At 44.9% G+C, this 27,399-nt stretch overlaps 1 protein-coding gene across 1 annotated transcript; it reads left to right on the top strand.

The window, feature by feature from the left end:
• Positions 1-146: 146 nt before the first annotated feature.
• On the top strand, positions 147-27,221 carry COG4 (component of oligomeric golgi complex 4). Its single transcript, XM_068527492.1, has 19 exons — positions 147-319; positions 1,958-2,040; positions 2,743-2,857; positions 5,592-5,766; positions 6,843-7,036; positions 9,305-9,410; positions 9,934-10,091; positions 11,026-11,084; positions 13,178-13,311; positions 15,018-15,136; positions 15,697-15,863; positions 16,666-16,831; positions 21,215-21,277; positions 23,899-24,015; positions 24,621-24,713; positions 25,705-25,788; positions 25,991-26,092; positions 26,345-26,473; positions 26,695-27,221. Exons 1-19 carry the CDS (start codon positions 149-151, stop codon positions 26,827-26,829), a joined length of 2,370 nt encoding a protein of 789 aa, XP_068383593.1. The 5' UTR covers positions 147-148; the 3' UTR covers positions 26,830-27,221.
• The last annotated feature ends 178 nt before the right edge of the window (positions 27,222-27,399 follow it).

Raw genomic sequence — 27,399 nt, 5'->3', positions numbered from 1 at the left:
TTTCCAGGAGAATAGGAAATGAATTGACCTTTTAAAGTAGACTTTAAAAAAAAAACAAAAAACTACAAATTCATTGGGCACTGCCGTGGGCAGCCCCAAAGACGTGGCGCGCCAACGAGGGGGGGCCTCGCGCGGCCGGAAGCGAGGAATGGGGACTAAGATGGCAGACCTCGATTCCGGTCAGAAGCTGTTAGGGGTGCCTCCGCCGCCTGACGGCGGGGGAGGAGGCAGCTGTTCGAGTATCTCCACTGAGCTCATTCGCTCCCTGACCGAGCTGCAGGAGCTGGAAGCTGTGTATCAACGGCTCTGCGGCGAGGAGGTTGGGGGCTGCGCTTCTTTTTCCAGGAGGATGCAGGGGCAGTGGCCTTAGGAGCCGTCAGTCTTGGGAAATTCAGGCTGTGGGAAGGTCTCTTCTTGCCAAGGAAACAAAAAAGCACCTACTCGAGAAGCGAGCGTGTAGTTGAGTGTAGCTGGGGGGACCTGACTTCTCTGTTTACTCGGTCTGATGCCCCCAAGCATGTTTTCCTGTCATCTAGGCGATCTGCCCCCACTCCCCCGTTGATTTCCCTGGCCCTTAATCTCTAGGTTTCTCCGCCAGAGTCAAGTTAGGCTTGAGGGTATACGGCGGCTCGCTTGCTTTTCAAAATAAGAGGAAAGGCTCTCTTGCAACGGCTTAGCAATTTTAAAAATTATGAAATGCTTTTACCCCATTATCTCATTTAAGCGAGAAATCATTGCAAATAACCTTGAAGCGTTTTAAGATTTCCTCCTGTGGGGAATGAATTTGGGGGTGTAATATTAGTGTTTCAGTTAAATACAGGGCTTTATAGAAGCTTGAGATTTTAAGACTCAGGCACAACTGTCTAATCCTGGACAAGTCACTTAATCTCTTGTACCCCTGCATGGTGTCAAATGAGGGGTGTGGGCTATATTCTGTCTAAGATTCATTCCTTGCAGCCTGCTTCACTTTTCCGTGCGACTTGATGATGTCAATACAATTTTGAATGCCAGTTGGGTTCCTTGCCAGTCAGAAGAAAGATCTAAACTCTAATCTAAAAGTTTAGTAGCTGTTCCCTAAACCAAACTTTTATTAAGGTTGAGTACAAAAAGCAATTTCAGACTGGAGCAGAGGTGGTCATTGATATCTTGAGAATTCTCAAATATAATATTAACTTATACCAACTCTAGCAGTTTCTAATACGTTTTTCAGCAAGATGTGCTTTATAAAGTTCAGTACTAAGCTTGCATTCAATGAATGGGGGGAAAAATTAAGTCAGTCTTACAAACAGAACAAACAATATTAGTTTTGTATTTGTATTTGATGACTGTCAAGGGCATGTTTTCCTCTGGATCCTACTGGACTATTTTAATAGAAACATATAGCTAATACTAATGGCTTTTGTTGAGCCATACGCAACATGCTATGTTAAGCACTTTATATGTGTTATCTTGTTTGGCTCACACAACAGTCGTATGGGGTATATATTACTGTCCCTATTTTACAGATGAAGAAACTCAAGCATAAGGTTACATTAGTTAAGGTAGTGCAGTAAATGACTTGGTTGAGAGAGAATTATATTTATCGCTTCTGGCTACTGACTATACACTAGAAGAGACTTTTTATAACTGCCACTTTAGAAGTTTCATTTGTTTCTTTGAGCCTTTATATTTTAAATGCCTTCCTGTGTTAGGCACTATGCTAATGAAATTGAATAAAAGTTTATGTTCTCCCTTCGTTGTGTTCATCTCCTAGATGGAATAAGATACACATAAGGTAACAATTATTATGTAATATGGTAAGTGCAAAAATGAAGTATTGTTTGTTAAAGTCCTAGGGGAGCTTAGTGAGAGGAAAGAAGACGTTTGAAATGGGATTTACCCTTCAGCTAAGTGGATTAGATAACTCTTAAGGTTCCTTCTGATCATCCTAATGACAGGTTGTTTCTCTGTGTTTCAGAAAGTGGTGGAGAGAGAGCTGGATGCTCTTTTAGAGCAGCAAAACACCATTGAAAGTAAAATGGTCACTCTCCACCGGATGGGGTGAGTCTTCATCTCAGCAAGACCTATTATTAATTCCATTAGGGTCCACTGGATAAGTTATTATTTTTCCTAACTTTATGTTATGCAATGCAAGTTGAGTTTGAATTGAAAAGGAGCATTACCTCCAGGTAAAGTGTTTACCTAAGGGTATAGTTAAGCTGTTCTCAAAGTGTCCTTGGACCAGCAAGTATCAACATTTGGAAACTTGTTAGAAATGCAAATTTTGGGACCTCACCCCGAACCTATTATACCAGAAACTCTGGGGGTGGGGCCCTAGACTCTCTAGCTTAATGTGCATACCAAGTGGTTCTGACATATGGCTCAAGTTTGAGAACCCCTGTTTTTACAGATTTTGTATATTTTCTAGTCATAAAAATTGCTTTTTGATTTCATCATCCTCTTAGATTGTTGGTTAGTGCATTTTATGCTCACTTAACAATTGGGAGAATCTAAATAGGTTCTTTGGCAGTACCTATTTAGGGGTGTCTTTAGTAGTTATTGAAATTAATTTATTATTAAGTATAGGTCTGAGTTTTCACTAAAACACTCTTGAGAAAAAGCTGTGAATAGAATGAACAGAGCTAATAGTTGTAGGGAGGTACAAAAGAGGTAGAAGATGTAGTCTCCATCTGCAAAAAAATTTTTCCATCTCTTCTACTGTCTACCCCTATGGATATGTGTGCTGACAATGTGTGTCTTCAGTCCTAACCTGCAGTTGATTGAAGGAGATGCAAAACAGCTAGCTGGAATGATCACCTTTACCTGCAACCTAGCTGAGAATGTGTCCAGCAAAGTCCGTCAGCTTGACCTGGCCAAGGTAATCCTGTTGAGCTTTTGATATTTGAGTTAGTAGAGGGCAGTAGAGAAGCTACCACGTTAGAAATTAGAGTAGCACCATCCAATAGAAACCTAACGCAAGATACCAAAACCAGACAAAGGTCTCACAAAAAAACTCCAGACCAATAGCTGTTATGAATATAGGCATACAAATTCTCAAAAACACTAGCAAATCAAATCCAGCAACGTATATAAAAAAAAAGACTATACTGTGACCAAGTGGGATTTATCCCAGGCGTGCAAGGTTGGTTTAGCCTCTGAAAATGAATGAATGTAACATACCATATCAATAGAATAAAGGACAAAAACCACATGGTCGGGCTTCCCTGGTGGCGCAGAGGTTAAGAATCCGCCTGCCAATGCAGGGGACACAGGTTCGAGCCCTAGTCCAGGAAGATCCCACATGCCGCGGAGGAACTAAGCCCACGTGCCACAACTACTGAGCCCGCGTGCCTAGAGCCCATGCCCCGTAACAAGAGAAGCCACTGCAATAAGAAGCCCGTGCACCACAAGGAAGAGTAACCCCTGCTCACCTCAAGAAGAGAAAAGCCCGTGCGCAGCAACAAACACCCAGTGCAGCCAAAAATAAAAATAGGTAAAATTAAAAAAAAAACAAACCACATGATCATCTCATAGACTCAAAAAAAGTATTTGACAAAATCCAGCACCCCTTTTGATAAAAATACTCAACAGACTTGGAATAGAAGAGACTTCCTCAACCTGATAAAGGGCATCTATGAAAATCCCACAGCTAATATACTTACTGGTGAAAGGGCATCTATGAAAATCCCACAGCTAATATACTTACTTAGGTGCTTTCCCCCAAGTTCAGGAACAAAGCAAGGATGTTAGCTCTTGCTGCTTCTCTTCAATATTGTACTGGAGGTTCTAGCCAGGGCAGTTAGGTAAGAAAATGAAATAAAAGTCATTCAGATTGGGAAAGAAATCTAATATGAACCCCACATGTGATTTAAAATTTCCCAGTGACCATTTTTAAAAAGCAAAGCAGAAATGGGTGAATATAATTTTAACAATTTAAAAATAACATTTGTTTAACCCATTATATCGGAAATTACTATGAAAAGGTATCAGTGAGATAGTTTACCTTATTTTGTGCTAAGTCTTTGAAATCCAATGTGTATTTTACTCATATACATCTTCATTTGGACTGGTCACATTTCTTGTTTTTTTTTTTTTTAAGATACAGTTTATTGCCACGTTTATACCTCTTTTTTTTTAAAGTTTTTACTTTTATTTTATTTTTTTTGGCCGTGCCGCACGGCTTGTGGGATCTTAGTTCCCAACCAGGAACTAAACCTGGGCCACGGCAGTGAAAGCGCCAAATCCTAACCACTAGACCACCAGGAAATTCCCCATGGACTAGTCACATTTCAAGCACTCATTAGCCGCCGGTGGTTCGTAGCTGCTGTATTGAACACAAGCACAGGATCTGGGTTCTTGAACAAGTCAGTCCCAGCCTCAGGTTGCCCCTGTGAAATAGCATAACTCTTCCCTATCTATTTGTTCAGATTCTGCCAAAATAATTTACCATGAAACATTATAGCCACACAGCTACCAACTCACATATTAAAGTTTTCTTAAATGTTCTTCTTTAAAACAAAAATACTGGACTTCCCTTGTGGTGCAGTGGTTAAGAATCCGCCTGGCAATGCAGGGGACACGGGTTCGAGCCCTGGTCCGGGAAGATCCCACATGTCGCAGAGCAACTTAAGCCTGTGCACCACAACTACTGAACCTGCGCTCTAGAGCCCGCGAGCCACAACTACTGAAGCCTGCGCGCCTAGAGCCCGTGCTCTGCAACAAGAGAAGCCACCACAATGAGAAGCCTGCGCACCGCAACGAAGAGTAGCCCCTGCTCGCTGCAACCAGAGAAAGCCCACACACAGCAACAAAGACCCAACGAAGCCAAAAATAAATAAAATTAAATTAAATTAAATTTTAAAAAAAAGGAATCCACCTGCCAATGCAGGGGACACGGGTTCAACCACTGGTCTGGGAAGATCCCACATGCCGCAGAGCAACTAAGCCCGTGTGCCACAACTACTGAGCCTACGCTCTAGAGCCCGTGAGCCACAGCTACTGAGCCCATGTGCCACAACTACTGAGCCTGCGCTCTAGACCCTGTGAGCCCTAGAGCCACCCCCCACCCCCCACTCGGTGCAACTAGAGAAAGCCTGCATGCAGCAACAAAGACCCAACGCAGCCAAAAAAAAAAAAAAAAGAAACACTGTAACAACATTGTAAATCAATTATACTCCAATAAAAATTTTTTAAAAAATGAGATACTGATAAAGACAATATATAAAAAGTAAATAAATAAAGCAAAAATACTTTCCATGTATTTTGCATATTTTACTACTTGGTTTACAATATCATGTCCCCAAAATGTCAAATACATTTTGATTATGTTATAAATTTAACAGTATAAGCCAAATATAAATACGGATTATCCCCGTTCCTGCTTCTATTAAAATAAATGATCTGGTCAATCAAATAAAATTGTGTGATACCCATCAGCAGTATTGACCATCGTCAACAAGTTTTGTGAGTGGTAGTGGTGGTGCTTTTTAGTTTACCAGTGAAAACTGAAAAGGACCTCTGGTTAATCACATTCAGCTCCTGAAACTCTACCTTCTGGAGAGAGATTTTTGAAAGAATAGGACATTGTTTCTAACCACCAGGTCTTTTTGCAGAATCGCCTCTATCAGGCCATTCAGAGAGCTGATGACATCTTGGACCTGAAGTTCTGCATGGATGGAGTTCAGACTGCTTTGAGAAATGAAGATTATGAGCAGGCTGCAGCCCACATTCATCGCTACTTGTGCTTGGACAAGTCAGTCATCGAGCTCAGCCGACAGGGCAAAGAAGGTTGGCATCCCAAACTGTTGATTTGTAGTTTAGTTACAAGCATCTGTAATCTAGTTTAAACATCTGTAATTTCTAGTTTAGGTACAAGCATCTGTAATCTGAACTAGGCAGTCTCAACCAGCAAAAGGACATCTGTTAGGAAATTTCCTTGTCTGGTACTAGACCCTATGTAGGTCCTAGACCATCACGAGGCAGAGGCTGTTATTCCTACTTTACGGAAAAGAAAACTGAATCCAGATCTACTGTTCCTCTGACCCGTGGGTTCTTTACACTTGACCATGTTGCCTGCTTATAAAATTAAAATTAGGGACTTCCCTGGTGGTCCAGTGGATAAGACTGCATGCTCCCAATACAGGGGGCCCGGGGTTGATCCCTGGTCAGGGAACTAGATCCCGCATGCCACAACTAAAAGATCCTGCGTGCCACAACAAAGATCCCACATGCCGCAACTAAGACCCAGTGCAGCCAAATAAATAAATATATATATTTTTTAATTTAAAATTAAATTTTTAGCTTGGTATTCTGGGCCTTCCATGATCTCAACCCACTCTGTCTTTCTAGCCTTATTTCATGCCATTCACTCATGCATCCATCCATTGTGCACACACTTATTGAGCTCCTCTGTGTACCAGGATATGTACTATCTGCAATACTCAGCAAATACTCTGCATCTTTCTGTTTCTGATCCTTTGCTCATTTCATTCCCCTTGCCTGGAATGTATGTTCCCCTGCTCAGGTATCAAAATCCTGCCCGTCTTTGAGAGATGGAATATCATCTCTAGGAAGCCTCTTCTGATTACTTCAACCAGAAATGTGACTGGGCACCTTTCTTATGACACTTATCATACACTGAATTTTATTACAGTAATTTGCACACAAATCTTATTTCTTTCAGTTGATTGTAACTTCTCTGACGATAGGATCATGGCTGATTCATCTCTTAATCATCCATATTGTTAGTACAGCATCTTACACTAAGTGCTCAATACATATTTTTGGAATGTGCAGACCAGGTGGCATATACCTGACATAGTACCATTCTTTACCTTAATTCTCATTTTCTCCCCATTGTGCAGGCAGCATGATTGATGCCAACCTGAAATTGCTGCAGGAAGCTGAGCAGCGTCTCAAAGCCATTGTCACAGAGAAGTTTGCCATTGCCACTAAGGAAGGGGATCTGCCCCAGGTGGAGCGCTTCTTCAAGATCTTCCCACTGCTGGGTTTGCATGAGGAGGGACTAAGCAAGTTCTCAGAATACCTTTGCAAGCAGGTATGGCTCCTGATTGCTTGGCAGGATAATGTACAGTTCTCCACCTGCAGATTGGGGCACTGGATGGATACATTTTCTGTGGATACTTTTTTACCTCTGGATTTGACTCCCCTTTTCTGCTGTATCCTGGCAGGACTGGATGCATACATTCATTCAACACTTACCTATTACCAGTCTACTGTGTACCAGGCATGGCCTGGACATCTGCTGCTGTACATTTTCCAACAGACCAAGTGAAAGTATAGGAAAATTAAAATGCAGATTCTCTGACAAGTTGAATCACCCTTTCCAAGCTGTCAACCAGGGACTGGCTTCTTTTAAGAGCATTCAGAGAAGTTGGTTAGTGGTTTTAAGACTTCATAACCAGGCTTGAGTCTCAAAATAAGACTTGGTGGTGAGGGGGGAACCCAGGCTTACGTCTCAAAAATTGAGATGAAGCAGGTGAGGTCACTTAAGATTAAAACTGAAAAAGAAACAGGCTTCAGTTAGTCTCAGCTCGCCTCCGCCCAGCCCAACCTTAGATGGAGAGAAGCAAACATCAGTAGGCATATGTGCACAGGGTTGTTGTTATTTTTTAACTATATGTCACAGTGCATCCTGTCCCCACCCCCTCAGTTCTGTATAATGGAACGTTATTTTGCCATTAAGAAAAATGAGACAGTTCCATATGTGCTGACACATTTTACTCTCTAACATGTGGTTGGTTAAGTTAAATAACAGTATGCTATAATTCATGTTTAAAATGAAGGGAGTGGCAGTAAAAATGTATGCTTATATAAACATAGGATATTTTTGGAATGGTTAATAGTGGTCGCCTCTCAAGAGGAGACTTAGGAGACCAAGAGACATAGGTAAGATGAAGAACTACTTTTCACCAGACACTCCTTTGTTTCTTTTGAATGTTTAAGTATGTTTTACCCATTCTAAAAATTAATTAACTAAAAATAAAATATAACTGCTTTATGGGACTTTTTCTTTTTAAATTTATTTATTTTTGGCTACATTGGGTCTTCATTGCTGCACACGGGCTTTATCTAGTTGTGGCGAGTGGGAGCTACTCTTCATTGCGCTGCGCGGGCTTCTCATTGTGGTGGCTTCTTTTGCTGCAGAGCATGGGCTCTAGGCACGCAGGCTTCAGTAGTTGTGACACGTGGGCTCAGTAGTTGTGGCTCATGGGCTCTAGAGCGCAGGCTCAGTAGTTGTGGCGCAAGGGCCTAGTTGCTCTGCGGCATGTGGGATCTTCCCGGACCAGGGATCGAACCTGTGTCCCCTGCACTGGCAGGCGGATTCTTAACCACTGCACCACCAGGGAAGTCCCTATGGTACTCTTTTATCAGTTTTTTTTTTTTTTTTTAAATCAGTACTTTGCCATCTGAAACCTGGAAATGGTTTCTACTGTTAATCCCTTAAAAATCCCTTCCAAGTACCCAGATTCCTTCCCCTGCTCAACGAAGCACCGTTAATAATAATGATAACTTTGAGTTATACTTTGAAACAATTATTGAAACTTGGGACTCTCTCCCCAGTTTAATGACTGTAGATGTTATCAAAGAAAAGGAAAGCTTTATATATACCTCTGAATGGAAGAAGAGTTAACAACTGTGTTAAGTTCTTTGTCTTCCCTGAGGCCTGGACAACCCAGAGCCCCCAAGGGATGTTCCTGTGTGCTGTCTAGGCTTTCAAGCATCAAGGGAAAAAGAAAGCCAATGGGAGGTCTTTTTGGAAAACTGAAACTAGCCTTTGGTCTAAGACATATATGTGGGGACTTCCCCGGGTGGCGCAGTGGTTAAGTATCCGCCTGCCAATGCAGGGAACACGGGTTCCATCCCTGGTCTGGGAAGATCCCACATGCCGCGGAGCAACTAAGCCCGTGTGCCACAACTACTGAGCCTGCGCTCTAGAGCCCACGAGCCACAACTACTGAAGCCCACGTGCTCTAAAACCTGTGCGCCACAACTACTGAGCCTGCGTGCTGCAACTACTGAAGCCCATGCACCTAGAGCCCATGCTCCACAAGAGAAGCCACCGCAATGAGAAGCCCGCACAACGCAACAAAGAGGAGCCCCCACTCGCCGCAACTAGAAAAAGCCTGCACATAGCAGCAAATACCCAATGCAGCCAAAAATAAAATTAAAAAAAAAAAAGTTGAAAAAATAACTTTAACATTCTCTTCTTGTGCGTATATGTACGTATATATGTTCAAAACAGAAATATGAGCAGTTAACCTTTTAAAAAAAAAAGAAATGTGTGGATTTTCTACTTTTTCAGGTGGCCAGTAAAGCTGAGGAGAATCTACTGTTGGTTCTAGGGACAGACATGAGTGATCGAAGAGCTGCTGTCATCTTTGCAGATACACTCACTCTTCTGTTTGAAGGCAAGCCCCTTTTTCCACTCTCGGGAGACTGGAGACACTTACAACACCTGCATCAATAGCTTTTCTTCTTGCTAGCCTGATGCCTTTAATTTAATCCTATGGTTTGCTATGTGTTGACTTATTGGAGAATTAACTTCCCAATTCAGTACCTGCTTAGCAAAGATTAGTTAGCGTCTCTCAGATGTTTTGATTCTCCCTAGTCCTCGAGACCCAAACTCTAAGAGTGAATTTAACCCCAAAATAAATGACTGGGAAGAGTGATGCTTATTTCCAAAGATGCTCCTGTAGAAACTATTAGTATAATTTATCAAATGCCTGCTGGTTTACTAAGCACTGTGCATATTTAACAGACAGATTTGCTTAGCAACTCCTGGCACTGACGAGTACAATTTGTGTTCATTTCGGGAAGTTAAACAGCCAAAAAGGGTTGAGTTAGACCCCAGGTCAGTCCTGGATGGAAGAAAGGAGTTTATCTTGTGGGAAGAATATTTGGAATACAGCTCTCTCACTTTTTCCCTTCTAGGGATTGCCCGAATTGTAGAGACCCATCAACCAATAGTGGAAACCTATTATGGCCCAGGGAGACTTTATACCCTGATAAAATATCTGCAGGTGGAATGTGACGGACAGGTAGAGAAGGTGGTAGACAAGTTCATCAAGCAGAGGGACTACCACCAGCAGGTGAGCAGGGGAGGCTTATAGGTGGTTTAGTAGCAGCATTAGCGTGCAACACTGAATAGAGTCAATTAGGGAGGGGAGTGAAAAAAGGTGCAGCTAGGAGAAAAATGGCAAATGCAGACTGGCCTGCATCGTGCCCCTCACCAGCTTACTTTGGACTTGAGGTGTTGTCAAGTTAATGATGGCCTCAGTACGCGACTAAGAAGGAAATAGAAAGGGCTTCCTAAAAGGAACACAACAGGAACGTTAGACCACTTCTCTATCACAGAATGTACAACAGTGCCTTCTAGTGATTTAATGGAATTTTACTTCTTAAGGTCCTATTCAGTGTTAAGTAATTTGTCTCAAATTTCTCCTTCATTCCTTAAGTGCTAAAGGTAGCATTTGCTTTTTTAGAACTTTGTTTCTCCATTCCTTTGAGCAGATAAAGTAAGAGTAGGACTTAGAAATAGGAGTAGCCCCATACAATTTTATTTCTAGAACTCTGGGAGACTCTAGACACTAGTCCATTGGAACACCACTAGCATCACTTTTTTTTTTTTTTTAACATCTTTATTGAAGTATAATTGCTTTACAATGGTGTGTTAGTTTCTGCTTTATAACAAAGTGAATCAGTTATACATGTACATATGTTCCCATATCTCTTCCCTCTTGCATCTCCTTCTCTCCCACCCTCCCCATCCCACCCCTCTAGGTGGTCACAAAGCACCGAGCTGATCTCCCTGTAGCATCACTTTTAAGTGCGATAACAGAGGTGAATGTTAGCATTATAAATCAAAAGTAAATCTTTGGCTCCTCATCCTGAGAGCCTACTTTTGGCTTGTCTGTTAAACAAACTAAACCTAAACATACTTATGCCAGAAGTTAGGAGTGACCAGCGAGGGGCAGATAGAAGGAGGGAGGGGAAGAGCATTCTCATTTCTGTGGTATATTGCAGTTCCGGCATGTCCAGAACAACTTGATGAGAAACTCTACATCAGAAAAAATAGAACCAAGGTAATAATGCTCTTTTCTTCAGCCCATAGGAGTTTGAATTGGTAATCAAGTATCGTTCAGAGACTGCTCTCTTACAATGTGGTTTATGTTTTAAAAATACTTTATCTATGACTCTTTTTTTAAATGGAATATAGCATACAAACAAAAGCATATGTATAACATATTTGTGTTTTGTAAAGAATACTAGATCATTACCAATACTTTTGAACTCCCCAAAGTGACTCTCCTCCCCCAAAGGTAACTACTATCCTAAAATTTTTAACTTTTACTTTTTTCTAATGAAAGTAACATATGCTTATTAAAAGAAATGCTAAACATAAAAGTGTATTCATTCAATCAGTAAATTTTTACTCTATACGTATTACGTGCCAGGCACTGGTCCTTGGTACTGGGTATATGTCAGAAAGCAAAGTGAGCAAAACAGACATAATTCTTTCTTTGTGGCATTTATGGTCTATAAAGTAGACAATAATAGCTAACATGTATATAGTGTGTACTATCTGCCAGACATTGTTCTAAACACTTAACCAATATTAAATCATTTAATCTAGGGTTTCTCAGCTTCCATACTATTGGCATTTTGGCTGGGTAATTTCTTTGTTGTGGAGAACTAGCTGTGCATTATAAAATGTTTAGCAGCATCCCTGGCCTCAACCCACTAGACGCTGGTAGCGTGATATCACCAGACACTGCTGAATGTACCCCGGGAGGTAAAGTCACCCCCAGTTAAGATCACTGATTTGATCTGTAAACACTTTTTACAGATGAGGAAACTGAAGCCTGGAGAGGTTAAGTGACTTGCCCAAGGTCGTTCAACTAGAAAGTGGCAGAGCCAGGAATAGAATCCAAGCAGTCTGAGTCTAGAGTTGGTGCTGTTAACCATTACAACATACTGAGCATAGAGTACAGGGAAGCATGTAATAAAGGGATGTAACCTAAGCTGATGAAGTTCAAGAAAAAAAATCCTGAGGAAATGACCTTAGATCTGAGACTTTAAGAGTAAATAGGGGGACCCCCTGGTGGCGCAGTGGTTAAGACTCCGTGCTCCCAATGCAGAGGGCAGGGGTTCCATCCCTGGTTGGGGAACTAAGATCCCCCATGCTGTGCGGCACGGAAAGAGTAAATAGAAATAAGAGGTGAAATGTGTAACACGTAGAGCAGGGAAAGCATGTGCAGAGACCCTGTGTATTTGAAAAACCCAAAGAAGGCCAGTATAGCTGAAGTGCAGAGAGTTGGCAAGAGCCTGCTATGAGATGAACCTGGTGAGGTTGTTAGAGTCAGGCCATTCAGTGTCTTGTATCCTAAGAGCTATGGAAATCATGTGATTACGGTATGACCAGATTTATGTTTTGAAAAGATCTCTTGGACTTCAGTGTGGAAAATGAGTAAAGTTTTTCTATAATGTGAGGTAGGGGATCAACTTCATTCTTGGTAATGTGGATATTTGTTATCCCAGCACAATTGTTGAAAAGACTACTCTTTCTTCATTGAATTGTCTTAGCATTCTGGTTGGAAATCTGTTGACCAAAAACGTCAAGATTTCTGGACTGTTAGTTAATCTGTATGTCTGTTCTTAATGCCAGTAAAACCACACTGTCTTGTTTGCTGTAGCTTTGTAGTAAGTTTTAAAATTGGAAAGCGTGAGTCCTCCAAGTCCTTACTTTTCCAAGATTGTTTTGGCTATTCATCTGGATAGATGAATGGGTGTGAGACACAGTTTAAGGGTGTACCCTAAAAAATCCCAGCACAGCTACATGAGGGCTTAGGGAGGTGTGATTTCTTTCACATGAACCATAGATAATTTTTACTAATAGATAATTTTAAACCACTAACAAAAATACGTCTCCCAATCTCTTATTTAGCCCTGGCAGGATTTTAGTGGGTGAAGAGTTCAGGTGAAACATGTAAATGGGATATGTGGTTGACAGCTGTCTCTGACTATAATTGGACCAGCAGAGCCAGGAGGTCCATCGGGCAGAGCTGACCCTTCTGGGCCCAGGGGGAAGGGGAGTTTGGGACTATGTTTGCCCTGTAGCTCTTATATCTGAAGGAATCCAGTGTCCTGCTTATTTTTTCTGCTCCATGTGTCTCAGGGAACTGGATCCTATCCTGACTGAGGTCACCCTGATGAATGCCCGCAGTGAGCTGTACTTACGCTTCCTCAGGAAAAGAATCAGCTCAGATTTTGAGGTGGGGGACTCCATGGCCTCAGAAGAAGTAAAACAAGGTAAAGGCATTTCCCATGTTCTCTGGGATGGGTTGGGGTATAGTTGGCTCTGTTTTGTAATACTTAAGTCACAGATCTTTTAATAAGGAAATAATTGGGCTTATTAGTCTGTGGGAGGTCTGTGGACAAATTGACTCCCAGGAGGAAATCTAGACTTACCAGATTTTAGAATTGGACTGGCTCTTTGAGGCCATCTAATCATTTTACAGATGAGGAAAGCTAAACGCAAGAGTGGTTCAATGATTTTCCTCTGCTCTTTTCCCCACACTATGCTTCCTCAACAGCTCAGATTTAGGGATTGGTGTTTAAGTAGGTGATATGTGCACAAGATAGATAGGTAGATAGAACAAAAAAATATACATAATTTCATGAGGGAACTTAAAGGAGTGATAGAAATATTCTAAAACTGGATTGTGGCTATTGTTACAAAACTCTATAGAATTACTAAAAAAAAATCATTGAATTGTACATGTACAGTGGGTGAATTTTATGGTATATAAATTATACCTCAATGTAGTATTGAGGTATAATATTGAGAAAAGAATATGTAGTATAAAGAGTATACAAAAAGAGTACATGGTATAAAGAAAGCCTTTCACTCCTTCCCTCAGTCTCCCAGTTCCTCCGGTCGCAATTTTTGAAGGGATAAATATGTTGAATAAAAAGGTGTGTCATAGTCCTATTTCATGGACAAATTGACTCTCCATGTTTTGAAGAAGACCATTTAATTCCTGCTGGTTGAGTATAGGCAGGATTCCCTGAACTGGAGACCTGAAACTGACCCAACATCTGTGGCAGTCTGCATGGCTTGTATCAATAATACACGGCAAGGGAATTATTTATATGACCCAGGTGGTTTTTTCTTTTTTTTTTTTGCCACGCTGCGTGGCTTGAGGGATCTTAGTTCCTCGACCAGGGATCGAACCCATGCCCCCTGAAGTGGAGGCACGGAGTCCTAACCACTGGATCACCAGGGAATTCCCTGAATTGGTGTTTAAAGAAGGATACATGCTCATTTACAGTTTGGTGCTTATTGCTGTTATAATAATAACCATGTGTGTTCAGAGTTGCACTGTTTATTACAGAAGCCACAAGCCATTTAATTAAAATTAAATAAAATTAAAAATTCAGTTCCTCAATCATATTAAGCACATTTCAAGTACTTAATAGTGGTACTGTATTAGACAACAGATATAGAACATTTCCGTCATCACAGAAAATTCTGTTGGATAGCACTGGTTAGAGAATGAAATGGTCTGTACCCAATATATTTTGGTCTTTGGCTTTGGAAGCTTACATCTTTTGAGTCTTACCAGTTAATTCTAAGGAAATAATGGAAAAGAAGTAAAAACTTCTTTGTACAATAACATTAACTAAAATCTCCAATTACTATGATTTCCAGTTATCTCTAATAATGGCAAAATGTTTGGAAATAACCCAGGTGTCTAAAAACAGACCATCTACATGATAAGATATCACACAGCCATTAAAAAATAAGCTAAAAAGAAGAAAAACTAAGCTATGTAGAAACATTGAAATATTTGTGATATAATTTTTAAGCAAAATACAAAATTTTATTGGTACTGTGATTATAACCATGTAAATCATGTACAGATTTGGAACAGAGACTAGAAAGGGACCTGAAAAAAATGATCTATTTCCCTTGGGGAAGAAGAGTGAGTATTCCTTTCTTGGCTGTCTCCTAGAGCACCAGAAGTCCCTGGACAAACTCCTCAATAACTGCCTGCTGAGCTGCACCATGCAGGAGCTAATTGGTCTATATATTACCATGGAGGAATACTTCATGAGGGAGACTGTCAACAAGGTAGGAGAGAGGACACATCCCTGGGAATTGGGGCTTCCTGTCCAAGTAGCCAGGCTGAAGAGAATGGCCGAGGCATGTCATAGTTCTTGGTCCTGCTTTGAGAATACCCTTGCATGCAGACTGAGTGTACTGCTTTGAATAGTTAGAGGGCATCTTTGGAGTGATCAGGCTCTTTGTGGACCCAACTGGGACTTCTTTCCCAAGGATCACAAAAGAACACCTCAGCTCCTCAGGGAACCTACCTGTTCCCTGCCTCCCTGGAGGTATGTGGGTGAGGAGCCTTGGGAAAGAAGGGCCTTGCCTGGTGTCTTACAACCTACGTAACAGATGTTCCCAAGGCAAACGCCCAAAATACTTAATTTCCTAATGTGGTGATCAGTAGGGAAGTGAGCTATTTTGGCAAGGAAGAACCACACCAAGCTGTGACCAGAATAAGCTATGTTGGGAAAAACATGGACAAGGTACAGAAAAGGGAGCAGAGCCAGGGCCTGTTCCAGAAGCATCTAGAACCGTGACATACAGAACTGGGGCCCTCATTGGGTGCTTTGCCTTTTGTGTAGGCTGTGGCTCTGGACACCTATGAGAAGGGCCAGCTGACATCCAGCATGGTGGATGATGTCTTCTACATTGTTAAGAAGTGCATTGGGCGGGCTCTGTCTAGCTCCAGCATCGACTGTCTCTGTGCCATGATCAACCTCGCCACCACAGAGCTGGAGTCTGACTTCAGGTACAGTTAACACTCTTTCTGCTTTCTAGGAGGCAAAAAGGTCCTAGTCGTGGTTGCTTCCTGAGGCCCATTTTGTTTCTTCCTTTTTTTCCTTATGATTGTAGTTCAGTTCTATACAGGATATAAGCTCCCATCCGTAGCACAACATCCTTGACTCCAGGCAGTTGTACAGCAACCAGATATGTTATAGGCCAAATCTGTGTTCCCTGGACTGGATTGGAGGAGTTATTGGCCCTCAGACCTAGGAAAGAGACCAGGCAGCTCAGATGAGGGCAGTAGTTGTAATATTAACAATGATAGTTACCACTGCTACAGACCAGGCACTGTGCTAACTTCCTGCTCCTGTTCGGTCCTAATAGCGACCCTATGAGGTAGGAACCATTAGCTGTCTTTTGTAAATGAGGAAAAGGCTCAAGGAGATCACACATCTCATAAATGGTAGAATATGGAGTAGAGTGTGACATTCAAAACCTATTCTCTCAACTCTGACACGGTACTGCCTTTCACTAAGCTGTACTGCCTTCTCTTGAGTTTTCTGGAGCTCAGTGGTGTTAAGTGAAAGCCTCATAGGGAGTAAAGAGTTGGCCAGTCTCCTCTGTATTCTTTCATATCAGTGCCTTTGAGAGGGTGTTGGCCTCTCATACCCTGGCTGCTCAGCGTCTCCTATGGTGATCTCAAGGATTGGTTATTCCCTGGAAAGAGCAACTTATGCTTCTGGATCAGGATAGTGAGCCCTTTGGTGCTGCTGAACTGGAGACCAGGTTGAGTGCTGTCAATCCTCATATGCCAATCTGCCCCCCAGGGACGTTCTGTGTAACAAGCTGCGGATGGGCTTCCCAGCCACCACCTTTCAGGACATCCAGCGTGGGGTGACAAGTGCCGTGAACATCATGCACAGCAGCCTCCAGCAGGGCAAATTTGACACTAAAGGCATCGAGAGCACTGACGAGGCCAAGCTGTCCTTCCTGGTAGGTAGCCCCACAGGTTGGGAGCTGCTCAATTTATCTCAAGGGGTTGAACTGTGACCTCTAAGCCACAGTATAACAAGCCTTCAACTGGAGGCTTTTCCTCCAGTGTCTATATACAAGGAAAACTCCTCCTTTAAGGAAAGCTCGTCCTAGAAGGTTGTGAAACCATTTCTTACCCAGGGACCTATTTCAGAGCAGCCCGAACCAGGACATGCACTGTTCCCTGCCTGGAAGGCTAGGCGCCTCAGCTCTCCCCAGCACTTATTCCCAAGAGCACTACCCAGCTGTTGAGGGGCTCCACTGAGTTTCAAGCTTGGATTACATCTGTGCCAGGCCCCCAGACTACTTCCCTGAGGACATCCCACAACATGGGTTGGGGCTGACCCGTTAGGCCTACCAAACTGCTTTTCTAGCGCACTTCTCAGGCTCTCAGCTTCCTCAGAAAGGTGACCTTCTTAAAGTCCTGCTACACAGAACGGCAGTCTTACCATTGTGTGACAGCTGGGGAAGGAGAAGCGTGGAAGGATGAAGGGATTTATACAGGGTAACAACCAATTTGTGATGAGCCAGAAAGAATGCAGATGAGCCCTGGGCCTGTGATCAGGCGTTTCTGGCACATGGTGTCTTTTCACGTGTGGGTACAGCGCCGTCAGAGGTCATTCTGCTCCACCCCCACACTGGCCAGGCTCTGAGTCTGCTTGGCTCCTGGGGTTCAGAGACCTGACGGAAGCATCCAATAGCAGAGCTCTCATTCAACAGTCCACAGATGGGGTCTCTGAACACCTGGGGGTAGGATGCAAAAATGTATACACGTTTTTTTTCTGGAAGCAAGGTCCTTAGCTTTTATCATTCTTTTTTTTTTTTTTTTTAAAGATTGATTGATTGATTGATTGATTACGATGTTGGGTCTTCGTTTCTGTGCTAGGGCTTCCTGTAGTTGTGGCAAGCGGGGGCTACTCTTCATCGCGGTGCGCGGGCCTCTCACTGTTGTGGCCTCTCTTGTTGCGGAGCACAGGCTCCAGACGCGCAGGCTCAGTAGTTGTGGCTCACGGGCCTAGCTGCTCCGCGGCATGTGGGATCTTCCCAGGCCAGGGCGCGAACCCGTGTCCCCTGCATTAGCAGGCAGACTCTCAACCACTGCGCCACCAAGGAAGCCCAGCTTTTATCATTCTTAAAGGGGCCTATAACACCAAAAGAGTTAAGATGTTGCTTTCAGAGACAGAAGCCTAAACATGCTAATATCTACCTTGCCCCTATGCAGGGGAGCCCACAGTAACTAGTCCTCAGACAGATCCAATGAAGTCTATTTAGGAAACCTTACTTTCTCCTTGTCATTGAAAATATCTTACCTGAGCATGGGTTCTGTCTTTTTAGGATGTCATAGTTGTTGCCAAAAAAGAGGATGAACTCCAAGAAACTATTGTCTCTGAAATATGGTACCTTTGGAAAACTTTGCCAAAATTTCTGGCAACCAGCTTCATATGATCATGAACTGACTTAAATTTTTCGTTTTGTTTGCATTGTGTTTCATTTTTTATAGAACTTATTTTCATTCTTTGATTTCTCTGCTCAGAAATGACTCCTTGCTACCTACCACATCAAAACTAGACATCTTTGCCTGACAGTTTGCTGAAGGCCTCCAGAATCTGATCCATCCTGTCACTCTAGTCCTATTTTCCATCCCTTGGCTCCACGAGTCCCCAGTAGGCTGGCTGCTGTGTGTTCACACATTCGCTGCTCCCATTCAGACAGCTTCATTGTTTGAGGGCCCAGAAAATAAGGCCAACAAGAAAAGGTGATGCTAAATGCTTGGTGACAGTTTTCTGGTTTTCCTGATACCAAGTACTTAAAATGTCATCACTCCCACTGGAGGACCTATTTCTTATGTCACCTTGATTCATATGGCTGTCAAGATGAATTCCCCAACAGTGCTGATGTATCATTCACCATGAGCTAGGGATAAGCCCAGTGAATCCATGCTTACAAGGACTGTCAGTACAAGGAAACTTTGACATCAAAGTTTTTGGTGTTTGAAATCAATACCATTTGAACTCAAATCCATTTTTCCCTCATGACAGATTTTACTTATGCCCTCAAATGCCTTGGAAACATTTATGTTGTGGCCTTCATCCTTGAGCTGTCATGACAGTGCAGTTATTTCTCTGGAAGCTTGTGATGTTAGCAGCCTTGTGCTGTGGCATGCTAATGAAAGACCTCAAGTCTCATCCATCCACCATGCAAGTGGTCTTAGCACCATTGTCAGCAGCGTAATCTTGCAGTATTAGCTGCAGGACACTGACAAGGGCAGTATTTTTGTGGAAGACAGGAGGGACATCCTAATCTCAATCCCTGGGCTTCTGGGATTCTTCTTTCACCCTGAAATCCTGAAGTTTCTGACTCATCTCTTGAAATACTAGCCCCTCTCTACCTCACCTCGGCCTTCCTGGTCATGGCACCAGCACACCAGTTCAAAGGCAATGTGATCTTCTCAAACTCTAATTTCTCCCACACAAGGCCTCTAAATTAGTATTCCCAAACCAGAGCTGTGCTCGTGTGGCATTCACCCGCTTTAAATAATCGTCAGTGCCACTCCATTGTCCACAGGACACCGTAGCACCCAATTCCCAGTCGGACTTCACCCATCTCTGCAGCTCCACCTCTTGCCATTTCCCTGCACATGTCTGTGCACTGACTCTCCTGGTCCCCAAATACCTTTTTGGATTTTATGCCACTCTGCATTTGCTTATGTTATCCTTTCTCCAGAAGACAGTCATTCACTCATTCATTCATTCAACAAATATTTATTGAGAAACTTCTATATATCAGGCACTGTTCTAGGTTTTTGAGCTGCACTGCCCAGTATGGTGTGGCTATTTAAATTTAACTTTAAACTAAAAATCCAGCTCCTGAGTTGCACCAGCCACATTTCAAGTGCTCGGTAGCAACACATGGCTATTGCTACCGTACTGGACAGTTCAGATTTAGAATACTGCCATCATCAAGAAAGTTCTCTTGGACGGTGCTATGCTAGAGATACAGCTGTAGAGAAGACAGACTAGATCCCTGCCTCCTGGAGCTCTCATTCTAGTGGGAAAGGGAAACAAGAAACAAACAAGACAATATCAGATAATCCTAAGTACCATTAAGGTAATACCAAACAGGACACTGGACTAGAGGAGGCCGATGGGGGTGGAGAAATGTACTCACCCTCCTCTCCTTTCAGAATTATGTTCCAGCCTTTTAAGTTCCACTCAGTTACCTACTGTACCATGGAGTTTCCTAGAATGCTTCAGACCAAAACATTGTGTCTTTCCTCTAAATGACCATAGCAGTTTTTACCTTAATTGTCACTTTTGTCACATGCTTTTTATGATTGGTGTTTCTGCACCAAGCTCATAAGGCTGTTGAGTTATGAAGGAAGGAGCCCTTGGCCTAGAGTGGGGAGACCTAAATTCTAATCCTGGCTCTAATCCTGTCACTCTTTGAATTGCTGTCCTCCTACCCTGCTTTATTTTTCCTCATGGCATTTATCACTACCTGACACTTATTTATTGACTTCCCTTCTGGAATGTAAACTCTGCGAGGGGATGGATTTTGTCTGTTAACTGCTTTCTTCCCAGTACCTAGAACAGTGCCTGGCACATAGTGGGCACCTTAAATATTTGCTGAATCAAAAGTTGACTGACCTTGGTGAATTATTTCACCTTCTTAGGAGTCATGTTTCCACCTGTGAGCTGGCTTGATAATACAGTTGACTCTTGAACAACACAGGTTTGAACTGCACAGGTCCGCTTACACGTGGATTTTTTTCAATGGTAAATACTACAGTACTACACAATTCACAGTTGGTTGAATCTACAGATGCAGATACGGAGGGCCAACTCTAAGTTATATGCTGATTTTCGACTGCATTCCTAACTCCTGCGTTGTTCAAGGGTCAACTATACTTGTTTTGCAGAAGGTATTCAACAGAGCCAAAGAACTAATGATGAGAAAATGCCTCATAGGTGGCAGGCTCTCAGGAAGCATTTCTTTAATCAATGTCAGCCGTTGCATCACTGACCTGGGCTTGGAGGTTTGGAGCCCAAGGACTTCTCCGAGACTTGCATGCCTAAACATGGAACAAAAAGACTTGAAACCTTGGGTCACTACCTCAGAGGTCAGATGGCTTTGCTGCCTTTGTGTCAAGCCCAGGAGAAAGGGCGAGCCTGGTTCACCATTCTGCCCACTGAGACCTGAGCCCCCTGCCTGATGACACTGGTGTGGGTGGTCCTTAGCGCCCCCCCGCGAGGCTCAGGAGTGCAGCTGTCAGCCAGTCTGGCCTTGGAGTGGGTACAAATAATAGTGAGCAGGAAGTTACATTCTTCTGTCCTTGTCTCCCAGGTGACCCTTAACAACGTGGAAGTCTGCAGTGAAAACATCTCCACTTTGAAGAAGACACTGGAGGTACAGGGGAAATTGCCTATCAGCTTTCAGTGGCTGTAGCCTCCCCAGGCCTCCTTTTGAGAGTGAGCCCTGTGCACTCCTCCTAGTGGGGGCTATGGCATTCCCTGGCATTGAGCCAGCTCTTCTTCAGAGCATTTGAGGGGATTCATTAGTGAATGACGTGGTAGCAGGACATCTCTGAACTATGGGAAGAGCTCTCACCCATGAGTTAGGAGATCAGAATTCAAATTAGCTCTTCCAGCACATACTTGGCATGTGACCTTGGACAAACCCCTTAACTCCCTGAGCTTCAGTTCTCTTATCTATGAAACAAGATACAGATCTCCATGGTGCCCTGCTTTGGGTTTGTTGGGTGGCCCGATAAAAAAACAGGATTGAAAGCACTTTATAAAAGTGATAAAGCTCTCTATAAATTTTGAGATTAAGATGATATGGGGGGAATTCCCTGGCGGTCCAGTGGTTAGGGCTCCATGCTGTCACTGCTGAGGGCACAGGTTCAATCCCTGGTCGAGGAACTAAGATCCCGCGAGCTGCGTGGCGTGACCGAAAAAAAAAAAAATGATGATACAGGGTTCACTTAACCCTGTACAGAGCCAGTTGCTGTTGTCATTTTTTAAAGGAAGGCCATATAACAGTGGAAGTTGCTTGGGCTTGGAAGTCACATACCCCTGAGTTCAAGTCCCCACTTGACCACTGACCAGTTGTGTGGCCTGAAGCAAGTTCTCTAACCTCCCTGAGCCTCAGTTTCCTCTTTTGTATACAGGGGTAATGCTGTCTGCCCCACAGGTTTGTTGTGAGAACTGAACGAGGATATAAAGCACCTGGTACATGAGCGGCATGCAGTGGTAGTTAATGATTGTATTAGTAGTTATACATAACATCATGGAGCAATCACTTTGTTAAGTATTAGAAAACGAAGAGCCCAGCTCTCCACCACTCCCCAACTCTGCCTCTGGGAGAAGAGGGAAGCCAGAGTCCTGCCTCCCCAGCGGGCACTCATACCAGGGCACTCATAACAGCTCCCCTAGAGCTTGGCTACAGAAGCGTGGGGCTCAGTGCCGAGGCTGGTGCTGAGTGTTGGCTTTAGGGTTGGGTGGACTGAGGAGGCCGGGAGCCAGCACGTGAGAAGAGGGCCTAATTGCTGACGGGGTTCCTGAAGGAGGCCCGGAGAGAGCAGTCAGGTGGGAGTTTACAGTGTAAACTGGACCAGATTAGGAATTCACCCCCAAAAAGGCCTTAAAATGGAATAAAATAAGAGCAATATTCACAGACTACCAGCAGCGTAGTGTCTCTCACGTTACAAGTGTTCAACAAGGTCGTTGTCGTCATTGTTTTTAAGTCATGGCACGTTAGATTGTATTCCAGACTTTTTCCTTAACGTTAATTAGTCTGTTGGATTTTGAAGTAAATTTTTGGGAAATCTTAGGAATTCAGAACTGAGCCAGCAGAATTAGCCAAGTGAATGAAAAGAAGGATAACGAAGAGCTGAAAAAACAATTCCCATAAATCGCGCCCCCCCCTTAGATTTGCATTTCACATGAATTCTTTCTCAACCCCGTCAGCAGTCCTTTGAGATAGGCAGGTCAGGTGGTGTGACGTCCATTTAACAGATGAGGTTAAAAGGCTAGTTAAAGATAGTAAGTATTGGAGCTGCCACGGGGACCAAGGACCTCTCCCTGCTGGATCAGTCCCTTTGCAGCTCTTCCTCACAGCTGCTCCTACTGTAGCCAAAATGGCACCAACTGTTAGGAGGCTATAGGAAATGCAGGCAGCTCCTGCCAATCCAAAGCAGCTCCCCCTGTGGCATTGTCTACAGCTAGACCTTAGTGTGGGATTAGGAACAGGTGCTCTGGAGCCATAATTCCCAGCTTGAATCCCAGCTTTACGACTTACTGCTTTGTGGCTTTAGGCAAGTTATTAATTTCTCTGTGCCTTAGTTTCCTCATCTATACAGTAGGGATAATAATAGTGCCTACTCCTTAAGAAAGGTACTTTAATTCATAAAAGTAAAATGCTTAAAACTGGGCCTGGCACACAGTAGGCACTTAAATCTTACCTATGGTCATAACAGTATCCCCTGGGCAGCCAGACCAAATTATTTACAAAGCAGATCCTATTACAGTAGCTAGTGTCTCCTTAGTGCCTACTACATTCCAAGCACTGGGCTAAGCACTTTGTGCATCATCTCATCCAACTCTCACAACCACCATGGGAGCAGGAATGTGTTCCCACTTTATGGCCAAGGAAATTAAAGCTCAGAAGCTTTAAATCACTTGACCAAGGTCGCTCAACTAATACATGGCTGAGCCAGGATTTGAAGCCAGGAATGCCTGACTCTAAAGGTGTGAAAAACTTCTGATATTTGTGTTTCTTACTCACACCCCCTGACCCCAATACCCTCATATTACAAAGAGGGAAGTGGGAGCCAAATGACTAGCCACAGGATCAAATCCAGCTTTCCTGAGACCCAGTCAGGGTTCTTGCCTCGGATTGACCAGAGCTGCTCCCAGAGAAGGCTGGAATAGGAGAAATGGCTGGTTTCATGTTGGCCTCTTCGCCCTCCTCACACGCCCATGGCCCAGGCATGCTCAGAAGCCTGATGGCTGGGTGTTCTCCCCTAGAGTGACTGCACCAAGCTGTTCAACCAAGGCATTGGAGGGGAGCAGGCCCAGGCCAAGTTTGACAGCTGCCTTTCTGACTTGGTTGCCGTGTCCAACAAATTCCGAGACCTCTTGCAGGTAAGCCCCAGGTTCAACCACTGCCTGAATCCTGGGCCTGTGTCTCGCTCTGAGAATATTGTCACTGGCTTATCATGGGCTTCGTGCATATAAGGAAACGGGAGGGGGGAAGAGGAGGCATGAGGGGGCAGAGTGCAAGCCACTGAACTTGTGCGAGTCCCTTGAAGACGAAAGGTTTTTCAGCAGTGCAGCTGTCACGTTGACAAGCTGGCATTCTGGTCCTCTAGAATCTCCACAGTGCCAGGAGCCCTCAGAAGGGTCCTCAGAGGAAATTGAACCATGTGGGTACTGAGATCTGCTTGGCCTTAGCCGAAGGTGCTGCTTAGTACCAGGCACTCAGAAATCTCTTCTTTCTAGAGTTTAACAGACCAACCCCATGGTCTCATCTCTGGCCTGGACCTGAATCAGAATATATCTGGAAAGGAACAGGTTGTTCCTGGCGTCTTTGATTAGCATTATTTCTGTGAGACTTCAGACAGGGCCTGCAGAAAAGCCTCATGGCTGGAAGGATGCCCTGATAGTCAAAGGATGGGTGGAGCAGGAGAAAGGGAAGGGATGGAGGCACGTGCCTTCTGTGTCTGATGCGTCTCTGCCTTGTCCTACAGGAAGGGCTGATGGAGCTAAACAGCACAGCCATCAAGCCACAGGTGCAGCCTTGGATCAACACCTTTCTCTCTGTTTCCCACAACATCGAGGAGGTCAGCCTGACCACGGACGGCCACCAAGCCCAGGATTACCCCTCATTCCCCAGCCCACAGCTGGAGCTCAGTGGAGCTGTCTGAACAGACTAGAGCTTACATATTTCTCAGGCCCACTTCCCTCATGCTCAAAGGCTAGGTTCCTCCCAGAAACAGGTGGTTCCTCCCAGAAACAGGTTGTTCCTGCAGTCAGAGGGCTCCGAAAGACATCTAAAGGGAGTTTGCCTTGACCTGACGCATTCTCATTTATTGAGGCTCTTTTTGCCCCGCATCTTATAGACTTGGAACCTTCCTCCCTCCCTCCCTCCCTCTCTCCCTCCCTCCCTCCCTGCCCCCCTCCCTCTCCCCCCTCCCTCTCCCCCCCTCCCTCTCTCTCTCCCCCTCCCTCTCCCCCCTCCCTCTCTCTCTCCCCCTCCCTCTCTCTCTCCCCCCTCCCCCTCCCCCTCCCTCTCTGCGTTGGGTCTTCATTGCTGCGCGCACGCTTTCTCTAGTTGCAGTGAGCAGAGGCTACTCTTCGTTGCGGTGCATGGGCTCTAGGCGCACAGGCTTCAGTAGCTGTGGCACGCGGGCTCAGTAGTTGTGGCTCGCGGGCTCTAGAGCGCAGGCTCAGCAGTTGTGGTGCACGGGCTTAGTTGCTCTGCAGCATGTGGGATCTTCCCAGACCAGGGCTCCAACCCGTGTCTCCTGCATTGGCAGGTGGATTCTTAACCACTGCACCACCAGGGAAGCCCCTCTAGCCTAATCTTTTCATTCCTGTATAACATGAGATACAAGAGGGAATAAACTGCCAGGAGCTTTACCATATTGCGTGGGCCACTGCTGCAGCCCAGGGCCGTTTGCTGGTCAGAAGTGTGATGCAGAAACAGCAGCAGTTTCTGCCAGCCTGATTTTAAGCTGATTTTAGGCTGGATGAGTCATAAGCTACAAGGGTGGGGGTGAATGGTCCTTCTTGGAGACGCCCCTGGTGACCCACCTTGCTTCCTGATAATAGGAAGAATTCAATGACTATGAGGCCAACGACCCTTGGGTACAACAGTTCATCCTTAATCTGGAGCAGCAAATGTCAGAGTTCAAGGTGAGCAGGGGCTCTTGGGACCAGCCTATAGAATTACCCACCTCTGCCCCAGTCAGCAGCCTGAGGCTTCTCATCACACTCCTGCTGGGAACCCAGGAAGCTCTTCCGAGCCCCAGGCCATAGAGATACTCCCACAGGAGAAAGACTCCTGGGAGGCAGAGGGGTGAGATGGGACTCCCGCTGATGCCTAACCTGTTTGCAGGCCAGCCTGTCTCCAGTCATCTACGACAGCCTGACCAGCCTCATGACCAGCCTTGTCGCAGTCGAGTTGGAGAAAGTGGTGCTGAAGTCCACCTTCAACCGGGTAATGTCAAGGGAGCACAGGCCTCCCGCTCTGTTGCTTTCCCTCTAAGGAAGACAAGTCCGTCCCCTCTGTCTGCTACCCCCAGGCCCTGCATATCTAGGCTCAGTCCTGCCCTGAGGCAGTGGGGCCAGCTGAGGCACCATCTGAGGCCCAGCTGGCCTTGCAGCCCAGCACTGAGCGAAATTGGGGGCCAGTTCTGCTTGGCCAGAGGGCCAGGCCTTAAACAGTGACTGGGCTCATGTTCCCTTGCAGCTGGGCGGTCTGCAGTTTGACAAGGAACTGAGGTCACTCATTGCGTACCTCACCACAGTGACCACCTGGACCATCCGAGACAAGTTTGCCCGGCTCTCCCAGATGGCCACAATCCTCAATCTGGAGCGGGTATGTAGGGCTCCCTTGGCCTAGCCAGGTAAAGGTGACTGGGAAGAGAGGCAGAGACAAAATTTGAATCCCTGCCACTCCCTCAAAACCAAGTCTCCACCAGCAACCCAGCCCTGCAGGCCACCGTCTTCCTGGGCACCCCTGCTCTGCCTCTGGTGGATCCCAAGGCCTTCTCTCAAGATAGCCCCTCCTTGCTGACTCGTCTCTGTTCTTCCCCGTAGGTGACCGAGATCCTAGATTACTGGGGCGCCAACTCTGGCCCATTGACGTGGCGCCTCACTCCTGCTGAAGTACGCCAGGTGCTGGCTCTGCGCATAGACTTCCGCAGCGAGGACATCAAGAGGCTGCGCCTGTAGCTGCCAGGGTGACCCCACCTGGCCCATCACGCTTTGCGGCCCATTCCTTAAGTGGCCACAGCCCACACTGTTCCACTGCTGGCAGCAGGGAAACAAGGCCCTGACGCAGTCCACTGTCTGTTCTCAGACCTGTCAGGGTGCTCTGGGGGACAGTCTCTCCCCACCAAGTGAGGTGGGTCCCCCTTGGCTCCTAATTAGGTGGGGAAGCCAGGGCAGGCCAGTCTCCTGCATGGGTAGTCATTCTCTCGTCCTTGGACACTGCAGCAAATGGGCTGCCTCCCTGCCAGTCTTAAAGGACCTGGGTTTATCTAGGGACCTAAGGAATTAGGTTTATTCCGAGGAGAGGCTATGATGTTTATGATCACCCTAAATAAAGATACTCCTTGAAGAGATGCCAGTGGCTGTTTCCAGGAAGGGCTGGATGCTACAGAGCGACAGGTCTATCAGTTGCACTGAAATGTGAAGGCAAAAGCCTAAATCCTCAGCCTCCTCCCACACCCAGAGAGGCACATGGCCACCACCAGGACCCACATGATAACAGGTGCCTCATCCAATCCCAGACCCTCATCC

Source organism: Eschrichtius robustus, chromosome 19, assembly GCF_028021215.1.
Source record: "Eschrichtius robustus isolate mEscRob2 chromosome 19, mEscRob2.pri, whole genome shotgun sequence".
NCBI classification, from domain to species: Eukaryota; Metazoa; Chordata; class Mammalia; order Artiodactyla; family Eschrichtiidae; genus Eschrichtius; species Eschrichtius robustus.
The sequence above is the reverse complement of the archived record's forward strand: the minus strand, read 5'-3'. Positions and strand labels throughout refer to the sequence as shown.